Source organism: Anabas testudineus, chromosome 17 (genome assembly GCF_900324465.2).
Source record: "Anabas testudineus chromosome 17, fAnaTes1.2, whole genome shotgun sequence".
NCBI classification, from domain to species: domain Eukaryota; kingdom Metazoa; phylum Chordata; class Actinopteri; order Anabantiformes; family Anabantidae; genus Anabas; species Anabas testudineus.
Window position 1 is genome coordinate 13,967,139 of NC_046626.1, and position 14,887 is coordinate 13,982,025.

General features: G+C 39.4%; 1 protein-coding gene across 1 annotated transcript in view; it reads left to right on the forward strand.

Annotated features, from left to right (window-relative positions):
* obscnb (obscurin, cytoskeletal calmodulin and titin-interacting RhoGEF b) overlaps positions 1–14,887 on the forward strand; it is a 56,404-nt gene that overhangs the window by 37,848 nt on the left and 3,669 nt on the right. Inside the window, exons 52-83 of the mRNA XM_026375078.1 lie at positions 15–287; positions 3,071–3,337; positions 3,587–3,862; positions 3,997–4,269; positions 4,457–4,747; positions 5,015–5,044; positions 5,247–6,614; positions 6,791–7,072; positions 7,401–7,482; positions 7,596–7,717; positions 7,843–8,040; positions 8,138–8,170; positions 8,277–8,375; positions 8,474–8,692; positions 8,817–8,850; positions 8,987–9,039; positions 9,191–9,289; positions 10,176–10,232; positions 10,907–11,046; positions 11,250–11,450; positions 11,530–11,606; positions 11,679–11,849; positions 12,043–12,202; positions 12,355–12,471; positions 12,588–12,752; positions 12,847–13,005; positions 13,126–13,303; positions 13,448–13,561; positions 13,679–13,846; positions 14,029–14,131; positions 14,257–14,386; positions 14,675–14,768. Coding sequence (XP_026230863.1) covers positions 15–287; positions 3,071–3,337; positions 3,587–3,862; positions 3,997–4,269; positions 4,457–4,747; positions 5,015–5,044; positions 5,247–6,614; positions 6,791–7,072; positions 7,401–7,482; positions 7,596–7,717; positions 7,843–8,040; positions 8,138–8,170; positions 8,277–8,375; positions 8,474–8,692; positions 8,817–8,850; positions 8,987–9,039; positions 9,191–9,289; positions 10,176–10,232; positions 10,907–11,046; positions 11,250–11,450; positions 11,530–11,606; positions 11,679–11,849; positions 12,043–12,202; positions 12,355–12,471; positions 12,588–12,752; positions 12,847–13,005; positions 13,126–13,303; positions 13,448–13,561; positions 13,679–13,846; positions 14,029–14,131; positions 14,257–14,386; positions 14,675–14,768 — 6,033 coding nt within the window. The remainder of the gene's footprint in view (positions 1–14; positions 288–3,070; positions 3,338–3,586; positions 3,863–3,996; positions 4,270–4,456; positions 4,748–5,014; positions 5,045–5,246; positions 6,615–6,790; positions 7,073–7,400; positions 7,483–7,595; positions 7,718–7,842; positions 8,041–8,137; positions 8,171–8,276; positions 8,376–8,473; positions 8,693–8,816; positions 8,851–8,986; positions 9,040–9,190; positions 9,290–10,175; positions 10,233–10,906; positions 11,047–11,249; positions 11,451–11,529; positions 11,607–11,678; positions 11,850–12,042; positions 12,203–12,354; positions 12,472–12,587; positions 12,753–12,846; positions 13,006–13,125; positions 13,304–13,447; positions 13,562–13,678; positions 13,847–14,028; positions 14,132–14,256; positions 14,387–14,674; positions 14,769–14,887) is intronic.

Sequence of the window (14,887 nt, forward strand, 5' to 3'; positions counted from 1 at the left end):
TTTTCACTCTACAGTGAAAGAAGTCGTCATTGTTTCTGGTCTTAAGACAACCGACGTCTTTGTTGGGGAGTGGGCAACCTTCTCCTGCCAACTGTCTGGTAGGGCACCTGGCAAGGTGCACTGGTGGCTAGATGGCACTTTGCTGGAGAACAGCCCATTTAGCGAAATAGGGCTGAGCCAAGGCCACATCCATACACTTACCTTAAAGAACCTGGCAACCGATGACTCTGGCACTGTCACTTTCAAAGCTGGCAGTTTAACGTCAACCGCCAAGCTCTTAGTCAAAGGTATCATGTTTCAAAAATAGCCACTAGAGTCTGATATAACCAGCATCTTATAGACTTTACATTTGAAATACATTTGAAAGCAATAATCATAACTTATTAAGGAAAAAAGGGTTACTTTGTTGTCACCACAATGTCCAAATTGGCAACTGGAAACATTTTCATTATTTTGAATTAAACATTAGGCAAAATCTTCTCTGTTTCATACTTTATTATTATATTTTATCAATTAGCACTAACCACGTCATCGTGAAAATTATAAGTGGATAAACACTGCCTGTCCAAATAAAAAAGTCATACACTCTAATATTTTGTTGGACTACCTTTAGCCTTGATTATGGCACATATTCACTGTGGCATTGTTTCGACAAACTTCTGCAATGTCACATTTATTCTCGTCCAGAGTTGCATTCATTTTTTTCCAAGATCTTGAATTGATGATGGGAGAGTCAGACTGCTGGGTAAAGTCTTCTCCAGCACATCCCAAAGATTCTCAATGTGGTTAAGGTCTGGACTCAGTGGTGGCCAATAAAATATGTGTAAAAATGATGTGTCATGCTCCCTGAAACCATCTTTCACAATTTGAGCCCGATTAATCCTGTCATTGTCATCTTGGAATATGCCCGTGCCATCAGGGAAAAAAAAAATCCATTGATGGAATAACGCGTCATTCAGTATATTCAGGTAGTCGGCTGACCTCATACTTTAGACACATAATGGTGCTAAACCTAAACCTGACCAACTGCAGCAACCCCAGATCATAGCACTGCCCCCACAGGTTTGAACGGTAGACACTAGGCATGATGGGTGCATCACTTCACCCACCTCTATTCTTACCCTGATGCACCCATCACTCTGGAACAGTGTAAATCTGGCTCATCAGACCGCATGACCTTCTGCTTGCACTGGACAGTTTTAAGCCAGTTCTAGTAGTTTCATCAATCTCCTTAGATGTTTTCTTTGTTTGATTCATGACAATAATTTGAACCTTCTGAAACAGATTAACATCTTTTCCACAACCACAGTATATATCTTCTGACATGGTTGTTTAAGAAATGAGAAGCTACTTGTTGCATCAGTTGGGGTTAAATAACTTGTTGCCAGCTAAAAAATAATCATCCATGCAGTAATTATCCAATGGGAGGTTTGTACCTATTTGCTTAGTTAAATCAATGTTGTGACTTATTCTTTTTGGACGGGCAGTGTGCTATTTATTGATTTCTGTGGCAAGACATCAAGCTCAAAGGCTGTGCGCGTACATGAGCATGCGCGTTGTGTTCATAGGCAATGGGCCATTTCCCATTGGCTGGTATTATGCAAAGCTCTTATTAGCTGTATTTTTAGAGGTCAAGATTATTTTAATTTAGTGTCAACTACAAAACCTTAAAATTACCTGAATTGTTATGGTTGAGTTTTCATTTATTTAGATTTTTCCTAATTTTCACAAATATATTGTATTGCATATATAATAGTGTGAAAGGATGATTCTGCACAACTGGTAGATTGTTTTTTTTACTACTTTTACAATCATGTTCAGGCATTATTCGGTTATTTTAGGTGTGGGTACAGCACTCTGTCTCATGCTCAATAATGTGCATGCCTGCTGAGCTTGATGGCTTGTGATAGTTCTCTGCAGGATTGCATAAACATTTGAAGTTCATGGATAGAATAATAGTTTAAAATTCACATTTCAGTGTTTTATCATGCATGTGTAGCATTATAGCATCATTTAATTACTATTAATAATAACAGTAGAGAGTTTCATGCTGTGTACTTTGATACAACCAAAATATTCTGGCTGCAGCATCACAGCAAAGTTTATTAGACCACAGTAGCAATTTTAATTCAAACTGTTAAAAAACTAAGCAATAATTATTAATCATTAATAGAAATCTTTATTATTATTATAGTTTCTGATTATTCTAAACAAGCTATTGCAGCTGTACCTAAACAACTGTTACTATATATAGAAATTGAAAACCTTGAGCCATTCCATTTAATTACACAGTCAAAATACTCTTGCCTTCATTGCCAACTGTCTTAGTGGTTAGAGACTGTTTAGTAGATGGGTGCTAGAACTTGCGATTATGCTGTTCTAAAACAGGCACTCTTAAAGTGCCAAAAGCTTAAATCATGATATGGTTATATTATATGGTTATCTAGGTGCAGCCCTAACTGTATGTTTTCCTATAAGTAATGAGTGGTTCTTCTTTGGTGATTAGATTCAGTAGGCTTGGTTTTGGTTTAGTTAAGATTTGATCCAGGTTTTTATTGAACAGAGTTTGGAAACCACTAAACACTGACAACCTAGATGTCATGGAATTAAAGTGCTGCTCCACCCATCCATGCAGGCCGGCTGCTGTCTAATAAACATGTTCTGCCTCTGCCATTCCATCCCATACTTGAACCACTAAAACCTCTAACTTCCTTAAACCTATCTTTTGAGTTTGGCATTTCTATCAACTTATCACTCTCTCCTCACATCACCTGCCAGCATTTCTTGGCCCTTGGTTGTGACCATTATCCCAAACTGTGACAGTTGGGTTTATGACCCCCTTTAAGCTAAAATAGGACAATATAGTGTACATTAAAATAGACAATATACAGTATGTTAAGTTACAACATAATGATACATACAGTTTCTACTGGACAATTGTTCTTAAATGAACATTATTTAGTTATGCTTTTGGGGGTTATAAAGCCTATCTGTCTTTCAGCATGTTATGCATATATCTTAATATGTCATGGCCAAGGCCTGACCCTATGACCCCTGACCCCAATCTCAGATCCCACAGTTGAAGTGGTGAGCGAGATGGAGGATCTCCGGGTGGTCCAAAACCAACCGGCTGAGTTCATCTGCCAGTACTCAAGGCCAGTTAAGGCTCAGTGGAAGAAAGACGGGCAGCCATTGCAGTCTGATGGCCGAAGGGTGTTAGTGGAGCAGGACTGGAATGTGGCTCGCTTGTACATTAGCCATGTGTCTGCTGAGGACAAGGGCACATACTCCTGTGAGGCAGAGGGGACCTGTGTGGTTGCTTCGCTTCATGTGGAAGGTGAGCTTCCCTCCACATGGAAAGAGCACCAGCCTTTAGAGAATCTCCTCTGCTCTCTCATACCTTACAAGTCTTGGCCAAATAAAATGAGCTTTTGGTGATAATTGCGAAGTTCATGCCCTTTGTTGACAAAATCCTAAATGGTTTGACTTTTTAACCATGTCAGTCTTCTTAAAATTGTTTTTAGTAATGTTCTGTTTTGTTTTTTTGTTATTATAATTTTTTTAAATTTCCATTTGTTTTCTACAGCCAAACCCATTGACATTGTTCAGGGCTTGGAGAATGCGGAAACCTTCGATGGAGGCGAAGCGCTGTTTGAGTGTGCCCTCTCTCGTCCTGAGAACAAAGAGTTCCGCTGGCTCCTTGATGGCAAACCAGTGAAGGAGTCCCCTAATGCTGAGATTGTGTCATTTGAGAGTGGTCGTCGTCATCTTCTCCTGCTGAAAGACTTGCATGTTAAAGACAGCTGCACAGTGACCTTTAAAGCTGGGACTGCATCCACATCTGCTCAACTTTCTGTTAAGGGTGAGTCTTCAAAATAAACACGACAAGACTTCAGAAGTTGTATTTACAGCAACATCCTGTTTCACTAATGAATTCTCACATATTCTTAACAATAACGACCTTTACATTTAATTCTGTTTATGTTCTCTTACAAGGTTGGCAACTGGACATTGTGAAGGGTCTGGAGGACAGGGTAGCTGCAGTGGGAGAGAAGGTTGAGTTTTGCGTTGAGCTGACCGAGCCTGTGCCTGTGGCTGAAATAGCTTGGTATGCTAATGGAGTTGAACTGAAGCCCAGTGAGCTCTGGGCTATGAGGGCTGATGGCTGTTGTTATCGCCTTGTCTTAAGACAGGCCCCACTTTTGCCTCAGCAGGAACTTACATTTGCTGCTAGAGATGCTCTCTCTTTGGCCAAACTCACCATCATCAGTAAGTGTAACTCTTAGTATCTTTTTCAAGTAATGGTCTAAATAAATCTTCTTTTATTATTTATTTATTTATTTTATTGGATTACGTTTAGAGGTTACAAGAATCTTGGAGTGAGAGGGTCCTGTCTGATGTAGGATTGCATGTCAATTTAATTAGAATTAATAAACGCTGCCTTTGTTCCCAACAGCTGTACCTGATCCTCCAGAGGACCCAGAGGTCCTCAGTAAAACTGAGCAGGCCATTACCCTCTCTTGGTTCACTCCACTACACGATGGAGGAAGTCCTATTCTGGGCTATAGGGTGGAGATGCGTCTGGTAGACAGCGCACTCTGGCTTCCGTGTCATTCTGAACCTGTGTGCAACACAGAATTTGTGGTTGAAAATCTGATCCCTGGAAGTGGCTACAGGTTTCGAGTAGCAGCCCTCAACAGAGCTGGGATTGGGGAGCCTGTTGAGTTACCCCAGACCGTGCAGCTTGGTGAGTGGAGTTCATTAAATAGTAACATTCATAACATTTCTAATATCTACAAGATTTAGAAAAAATCACTTTTTACACTAAAGTTCAATTTCTGTTTTCTTTTGTAGTTCGTAGCGATGCTGTTAATTGGATTAAATTCAGATTTCGACAATTATTTAGATGGCACAGACACCTTTACATCATTCTACTAAATTAATTTCAGTGTAGACAATTCAGATGTCTGCTTAATGGTAATATTATGTGTATGTTTGTTTTTCTCTTTGTAAGAAGCACCTGTGCAGCCACTAATTTGTCCAGGTAAGACATTGTATTAATTCTAAAAGGTTTACTGTAGTTAAACACCCCAATCCCTCTCAGACAAAATTTGAATTGAATTTCTGTTGTGCTAAGTTGGAATAACTATAGCTTTAATAGGTCTAGCAGTGGTAGGTTTTTAGCAGTGTGGATACTGACAAAAACATTTACCAAAGTAAAAATGAAAACTGCATTGTGGTTATAGGTGTAGAGGCAACACTGGGAGAGACGGAGGCTCTGGGGCAGCCCAGTCTGCCTCCTGAAGCTGCAGAAGAAGGTGATGTCCATGAGCTGTGGGAGGCTTCAGCCAAGAAACGGCGTATGAGTCGAGAGCCCACTTTAGATTCCATTACTGAACAACCTGAAGACGACAGTAAAGGTGGTCAAACCAAGTCAGGACTGAAGGAGCTGAAGACCTCAGAAAAAGTAGAAATAAAATCAGGAGAGAAAGAGCAGGTCATTGTGTCCAGTATACAAACAGAGTCCCACTTAATCTCAGGCTCAGGCTCACTATACTCAGGCTCAGAGGATGAATCTGTTTCTGGGGGTTCAACACTTGTGTCCTACCTCAAGAAAAGCAGCAAATCTACTGTCACAGCAGCCAGTGAGCCAGAGATACTGACTGCTGAGAGGTTTTTTGCACATTTCCAGATGGCAGAACAGAGAACAGTGCAGCAGACTGAAGTGAAAACAACAACAACAAGTCAGCAGACGGATATAAAGCAATTGTCTACAGAGGAGACTAACATAGTGGAGATTAGTAAAGAAGATGAGCCTGAGCTCAGAGAGGCTGCCATTAAGATTCAAGCTGCTTTCAAAGGCTACAAAGCTCGCAAGGACATGCGCCCTGTATTCAAAGAGGTCTTCAAAGACCAGACCAAAGAACCTAATGGCACCATACATTTGGAATGTGTGGCAGAAGGTAGACCTGATAAGGTACGGTGGCTGAAGGATGGCGAACCACTGACAGATGGCAAACACCACCATATTGATATTTACAATGATGGTACATGCTCATTGGTTATCACTGCCATCACCACAAAGGATACTGGGGTTTACACTTGCGAGGTCAGCAACAAGTTTGGAGTCACCTCTCACAGTAGTAAGGTGACAGTCGGGACGGTTAGAGACTCATCTGGGCGACGGCCACTGACAGTGGGCTACAGTGCCGACAGCGAACCTGAGAGCTCCTCAGGTAGTGAGATGGATGAGTCACTGAGGCAGGCAAGCAGACGTCTCCGGCGCCTGTTGCGTACAAGTCTTCCACCAGATGTAGAGGAAGAACCATTTGTCAGTGCAGATGAAGGAGACCTGCATCCACCTGATCCTCACTCCTATCGTGAGGATGATAATTACATCTACATACGCTTTGATTCACGAACAGAGGCTGAAGTTGCCTCTAAGAGGTTCCAGGAAATGTTTACAGTTCATGGGGTTCCTGTAGAGACCACTATCATGGAAGCAGGCCCTCTTAAGGTGGAGCTGCGAATTAAAAAGAAGGGCTACATTCAAGATGGCACCCAGACCCCCACACAAGATAGACAGCCCCCTGCATTAATGACTGGAGCACCAGGTAAGAAATGGATATACTGTATTTTATGAATATACATATATATTTGTTTGTTTTTTACAAGTTTTTTTCTCCTTAATTTTGTGCTTGTTAGTATAGCAAAAAAAAAAGGTTTTGAATAATTCACTTTATGTGTTCACATAAAATTTATTTTACTATTTATTTCTATCTATTACCAGCTGCCCCGGTCTTCTTGACAGAGCTACAGAGTCAGGATGTTCCAGATGGCTATCCTGTCAGCTTTGACTGTGTTGTGATTGGCAAACCCCCTCCTACTGTTCGCTGGTTTAAAGATGGCAAATTGCTGGAGGAGAATGACCACTACATGATTAATGAAGACCAGGAGGGCTGCCACCAACTGATCATTACTTCAGTGCTCCCAACTGATATGGGTGTTTACCGCTGCACAGCTGAAAACAGCAGCGGCATCGCAGCCACTAAGGCTGAACTTAGGGTTGACAGTAAGTGGACAAACATTACATGCACCATCACACAGTGGTCAGTGGTGCAATTCTTTTCTCAGCAGATATACACAATATGACACTGAGTTACATCTTGATTTATTTCCTGGACAGCTGTGAGGCCTACAGAAAATATGAATGCTGTGTTGTCGTATTTTAAATTGACCAATTTGTGTCCATATTGTGGATTCATATAAAAATCTTTAGTAGTCCAAAATGTTTTATACATTTGCTGATATAGTCTTTGTATTTGATTGAGGATTGCATCTGACAAATGTTACTTTGATGCTTTTACTGTGTAAGGCTGGTCATCAATCTTTTCTATCAGTGTCTTGCAGCTCAGACTATGACACCGCTGCTGATGCTACTGAGACATCATCTTATGTTAGTGCCAAGGGCTACATGTCCAGGTGACTATACTATAAACAGTTTTTAATGTTGTAAAATATATATTATAAATGTACTCCTTCATATTAATAAATACTAAATTCTTGAGATGTACTATTCTACTTTCTTTGTGTAGGGAAACAGAGACCTTTGAATCAGTGGCTGAAGATGACCAGCTGCCGCAGGTTGTGGAGGAGCTTCATGATGTTCATGTCAGTCCAGGTTCACCTATTGCTAAGATGCAGCTGAAAGTAAAGGGTATGTTCATAAACCACTGTGAATTGTCAGTTCAAATAAGAGACCATTGTAACAATATTCTAAAGTCAACTTACACAAAGTTGTCTGTGACTATAGAATGATGTTTCTGAAATCTGGTCTTCCAGGCTTCCCTAAACCTAGAGTTTACTGGTTCAAAGATGGACACCCTCTGCGGCCCTCAGAAAGGATTCTTTTGCTAGCAGAGAGAGATATTCATGGATTGGAGATTCTGGTGGTACAGAAAGAAGATATGGGAGAGTACTCTGCTTACATCAGCAACGCAGCTGGTTCTGCTTACTCCTCTGCCCGACTGATAGTACTGAGTATGTATAGAAATGCATGAAAAGAGCATGAGGTGCTATATTTTAAATTACTTTATTGAAATATTATTGTTAAAATACTTACATGTTCTTGCAACAGGTCCAGGAGAGATTATGCCACAAGATAAAAAAGGTAATTTCACATTTCCCCTACAAACTTTGTATTAGAAATTTTACTAGATATAATCATTATATCATCATTATATGTGACTGTGCATTTATTTAACACATTTTCTCAGACTCTAAGGAGCTTCTTGTGCCACCACGCTTCCTTGAAAGGTTCAGCAACAGGAAAGTGAAACAAGGAGCCAGCATCACTCTGTCTGTCAGAGTAGAAGGTTTGTTCACCTCACTGTTAAATCAAATAGTGACTTAATACTGAAAAAAAGCCGTCCACTGTGCAACAGATATTAAAAGTTCTCTTTTGCTCTTCCAGGGTCTCCCACTCCTATGGTCTCCTGGCTAAAGGAGGAGTCAATGGAGGATGTCCTGTGGATTAAGCCTGATACCAAGGGATACAAAATAGCAAGCTCTGGGCGCCAGCACAGCCTCATCTTGATGGATGTTGGAACAGAGTACAGTGGTGCCTACACTTGTATTGCCACAAATAGAGCAGGACAGTCAATCTGCACTGCTCACCTTGAGGTGGATGACAGTAAGTAAAATGAAGACATCTTGGCAATTTGTTGTCAAAATTGTATTCATCTGAGAGCCATTCAATAAAGTTTGTTACTAGGATTTACCTTTAATCATATGTATGTGTTCTCCTTTTTCTCTAGCTCCACAACCAAAGAAAGAGACCAAAGCCCCAGAGTAAGTGTCTCTTTGAGAGTGAAAATGTGATTTCACATGCAGAGGACATGTTTATATATAGAATGTTTCAAATATATACCAATATCATATTGTAGTGTCAATAAATAAATAAAACTTTACATTTATTTTTTCTCAGGTTACTTGGAATTACAGTTAGTGCTCCAGAAGAAGAGGCTAGCAAAGAAAAGGGTGAGATTTATCATCCTGACATTTATACTGTATATTAATTATCACAATACTGTTCGTTATTTATAATTAATTATTTCTAGTAATATTACCACAACATTTATGATGCTCTTTTCTTTGTGTCATCCACCTTTCCTCTGTTCCCCATTTTCAGAGGGTAAAATACCGTATCTGGGTGAAGTAGGTACAGAAGAATTCATTATGAAACTCACCTCCCAGATCACTGAAATGGTATCAGCAAAGATCAGCCAAGGTAAATTTGTTGACCATTATAGACCTCTCTATTTGATTGTAAGACTATAATTTGTTAGTTTTTGTTAAGTTACCTTTAAAAATATGTCCTGAAAACATTCCATTAGGAAAGCTTAGATAAAGCTGGAGTTTTCATTAAATGAAAATGCAGCTGGCTTAGTATCACTGAATAAATGTTTTTATCTTGGTGTTGAAATTTAGTTGTAGGACAGTAGTAGGTGTTTTATTCAGTGTGAAATTGTTTTTCTCATGTCATCATTGTTACCAACAAGCTAGACCACCTGCCCCACTGGAGGTTAGAGATGAAACAAATAGTGTTAAAGGTTTTTATTCCTGTTAGACATAATGTGTGGTGATTTCAGTGTTAAGGACACATTCACTCAGAGAGAGAGAGAGCGAGCCTATTTCTTATTCTTGTTTTGTCTGTGGTCAGAATAAACATCTGCAGGCTGCTCATCCCTTTGCTAACATAATCCTCAGTAGTAATTTTCTGATACTACATGCAAGCTTCCCTTACTAATGCTAAAATGCTGAAGGCAAATAATTCACACACTGTATTATGTTGGATACAGTGCTTTTCAAGAGTTTTGTGAAATGCTTGTCAGGTTTCTGTGAATTCATTCTGATTATTCAAGAATTGTGAAAATGTTTTAACACTTCAATTCTTGAATTAGAATTCACGTTCCATTACATTTACAGTTAATGCCAAACTTGACAAACTTCTTGCATTTTAGTGCTTGTCTTACGAGCATGTTTTGATTTATGTTTTGGTACGACTTAAATCATTTCACTGATTCATGCAGACATTTTTTTTTACCAATTTTACATCCATCACTTTACCAAACCAACCAATTAAATGTTCATCCAATCATTAATTTGTTATTCAGACAGTTTACAGAATCATGAAGTGCTCCAGTGGATGAAATCTTGGCCCAAAACTACCAGTATGTATCCCAAATGCATCAGTTTCATTATAACTATTCATTCTCTAAAAGGAACCAGGCTTAGGAAGATATGTTAGAACAGTGTCACAAAGGACATAACTATTATCATTTACATGTATTACACATACAGGGACATGTATTATGTATTTAGCAGTGACTAATATGTATTCACTTGTTTTCCATGTCATGCTGTGTGTGCACCTTTACGTTTCCTAGTGCATGATGAATATACTTGTCTTGTCTTTTCAAATCACGTCCCACCATCCTTGTATGGAGAGCTTAGACTATGTCTGTACTATACAGTATTTGCATGCTGTCACTATACTAACACAGTCAGAAGTACTTAGTAGTAATTTCAGCATGCCCTTACATTTACAATACATTTATTTTGAACTGAATGCTGAAGCAACAATTTGTCTTTTTGGAAGAACATGACCATTTAAATTAAGCACCATTAGATTATTTCCTGTAAGACTCTGCCTTTGGATGATCACACTAATGTAACTTTGATACTACAGCATTGTCATCCCTTCCTTTGTTGAACATCATGTTTTTATGGCACACAGCAGTATCAAAATAAGTATAAAAAGGTTTTATCATCAGTGCATGTTTTAATACTTTGCGCAATTAACCATTGTTCCTTTGATTACCTCCCTCTGCGGTTGCTGCACCAGCTTCTTTACGTGTACCTGGTGTTGACAGTGACGATGAGACCAAGACCCCCTCTCCATCGCCTCATCACGGTCGCTCTCGTCCACCCTCCCTCATTGCTGACTCATCCTCTGAGTCAGATGAGGGGGACGCACGGGGAGAGGTGAGATCATTTATGAAGTATAGAGCAGATGAGACTATTTTTAAATTGGTCATACTGCATATGGGGAAATCATCCTAAAACATGGTTTATACTTAACACAAATCTTCACTTACTGAGTTCTATTGTACATTACATGTGTGGTGGTGATGTAATTTATTAAAACAAAAATATTTCAATATAAAATATAAAAAATATGTTTGCAGATGTTTGACATTTATGTGGCAACTGCTGACTACAACCCGACTGTGGCAAGCAAAGAATCTATTTCACTGAAGGAGGGACAGTATGTTGAGGTTTTGGACTCAGCCCATCCACTCAAATGGTTAGTCCGGACCAAACCAACCAAAACTACACCATCCCGTCAAGGCTGGGTCTCACCAGCCTACTTGGACAAGAAACTCAGGGTATGGCTTCCAATTCAACAACTTGTAAACTTTAATAATAAATAGGTAACAATAGAGATGATTTGTTTTTTTTCTTCAGCCCTCTACTGATACGGGCGACCTTCCAGAGACAAGTGTAGAGGAGGTGTCTGAGGGCGAATACAAGAAGAAATTGTTGTAAGTATTCCTGCTGTAAAATACTGAAGCCAGCAAAAGCACCATAACTAAATAATTATTTCATTTCCCCAGCCATCTGATCCAGGACTTGATAAATGGAGAATCAGAGTTTATAAAGGAGGTTGAGTTCTTTACATCCCATCACCTGAAGCATGCCGAGAGCCCTGATGCGCCGCCTGATATCAGCAGCCAGAAGGAAGCCATATTCAGAAACATCAGTGATATCAAGTCCTTTCATAGCAAGTGAGTTCACCTTATAATTACCAGTCATTGTTGTCAGACTTTACAAAGAAAGTAACAATGTGTCTATTTGCATGATAGCCCCCAGACCATTTGTATGCTTCTTTTTGGAATATATAATCAGTGCAATATTATTTAAAGGTGGATTTTCTTTGATGTCACTGAATCAATTCTCTCCACAATTTATCTGTCTTAGGACATTCCTGCCAAAACTGAATGAATGTGACACAGATGATGATGTAGCCATGTCCTTCCTGAAGAGCAAAGAGGGCTTTGAGATGTACCTCCAGTATCTTGTTGGTCAAAGTCAGGCAGAATCTACCATCAGTGACAAAAGTGTTCATCAGTTCTTCAAGGTAACACAACTCTTTTCATTTGAATCACACCTATTATTCCTGTACTGGGCTATTTCACCTATTTCTACATCATACCAACTCATTATAGTGATTGTAAAAGGACATTTAATCAGTATAACTACTTGAATAATAACAAAAACACTGTGTTGTAGGAATACACTGATAAAGAACAGGCAAGTGCAGACCCTGCAGGTCCCCCGGTACGCAGCATCAATGCCTACCTCCAACAACCACTGGAAAGGATTCAGAAGTATAAAGCTTTCCTCAAGGTGAACATGCAGCAGTCTTAGGACAGTGTATCTATAAATGTCCAGGTATAAAAACACTTGTCTAGACCTATGCCATTATCACCTCAGTCGTGGTGAAAGTTCTGCTCTATTTTCAGGAGCTAATCCGAAACAAGGCGAGAAATGGTCAGAACTGCTGCCTCCTAGAAGAAGCATATGCAATGGTTTCTGCGCTGCCTCAACGCTCTGAGAATACCCACCATGTTTCCATGATTGAGAACTATCCTGCCACTCTAGAAGTACTTGGAGAACCAATTAGACAGGTAGGATATAGTGAATAACTCAGATTGATAATCCATTCATTCAAATCTTGATTTTGTGTTTGATTGTCTACATCTCTTTCTTTTTTTGTACTAGGGACCTTTCCAAGTGTGGGAGGGGGCACCTGGAATTAGAACATCCTCTAGAGGTCACCACCGTCATGTATTCCTCTTCAAAAATTACTGTATTATCTGCAAACCTAAGAGAGATAGCAATACCGATACACAGGCTTATGTATTTAAGAACATGATGAAGGTAAGAGCTTTAATTTGATCACACAAATAATAACTTTTCTTTACCGTCTCATACCGTCTCATTTCCCGATTATGATTTTCAGCCTCAATTCTATTTTCTGTATTCTTCTTCTTGTTACAGTTGAACAATATTGATGTGAATGAGACAGTGGAGGGTGATGACCGTGCCTTTGAGATTTGGCATGAACGTGAGGACTCTGTACGAAAATACACCTTACAGGCCCGAACTGTTACAATCAAGAACTCATGGCTAAGGGACTTCAGAGAGCTGCAGCAGCGATACAGCATGCCAGCATGGAGTGAGTGGGACACATGCACAAATGTCTTTTTTCTGTACCACTCATGTCTAGTTTCTTTTATCTTACTTATTTAAATGTGTGTTAGTACTAATCAATATCATAATCTCTCACTTTTTAAATAATTCATGGCTTCTGCTTTTGCAGGCCCACCTGATTTTGATGAGATTCTGGCAAACTGCACAGCAGAACTGGGGCAGACTGTTAAGCTGGCCTGCAAAGTCACTGGAGTACCCAAACCAGCAATCACATGGTACAAGGGTACGTATACTATTAACCTTGTTCTTTACTCTTACACTTAACTAATGTAAAGTATCTTAGGCCAAGTGTGTTTTGTAAATGCACTTGTAAATAGACTTGTTCACTTCTTGGATGCAGATGGACGTACAGTGGAGGCAGATCCTCATCACATCATCATTGAGGACCCTGATGGTTCCTGCACGTTGATCCTCGATAACATGACAGCTGATGATTCTGGCCAGTACATGTGCTTTGCCACTAGCTCGGCTGGCAATGCCAGCACTCTTGGAAAAATCACAGTCCAAGGTTAGTGACGTGGTATCATCCTGCACAAAATAACAGCTTTTTCTTTAATAACTGGAACTACTGATTTCGAGAGTCAAACTAAACAAATTTCTTTGGTCTCTGGTCTTCAGACAACATCACCATAGTACACTTTTTCCTTGTGCTTGTATAACATGTAATACATCTTAATGCGTTTCTTGCAGTACCCCCTCGTTTTGTGAATAAAATGAGGAATGCTATCTTTGTTGCTGGAGAGGATGCTCATTTCACCTGCGTCATACAGAGTGCCCCCAGCCCTAAAATCAGGTATGGATGCATTACTTAGATTTGTTACATTGAAACTAGTAAAAAACATTTTTACAAATGATTATTTAAAAAAATCAGTCCCTCTGTGTTAATCTCTGCTGCCCTTCTGTTTGTACCTGCTCCAGGTGGTTCAAAGATGGCAGACTGCTGACAGACCAGGAGAAGTATCAGACTTATAGTGAACTCCGCAGTGGGGTTCTGGTCCTGGTAATCAAAAACCTGACAGAGAGAGATCTGGGACACTACGAGTGTGAGGTTAGTCACAACTACCCAATACAGTACTGAATTACAGGATGTTTGTAGACTAATGCAAAGAATGAGAAACAATATTCTTACATATTTTTTCAATTTATATATTATTTATATATATATTTTCAAAATTCCTTTCATATTTTTAAAGTCTAGATTAAGAATTTACTTTTAATTATATTAATTTGGTCTTATGACTGTATGTAGACCTACAAGTTCACTCTAAGTCAGTTGATATCAATGAAAAACAATAAGTCATCTTTAGGACTAAAAATATATCCCTGGTGTTGCCAGCTTTCCAACCGTCTGGGCAGTGCTAAGTGTGCTGCTGATTTAGTCCTACCCTCTGCAGTGGCTCGCACTGGTGAGCAAGCAATCACTATTGAAGGTAAGAAGACTTATACTAGACTTTATCTGTAAACTAAAGACTAACTCTTAACTCTCTATGCAAAGTTCTAAATTATTAAAAAAACAAAACATGGTTTTAAGTAATTAACTAAAAAACGA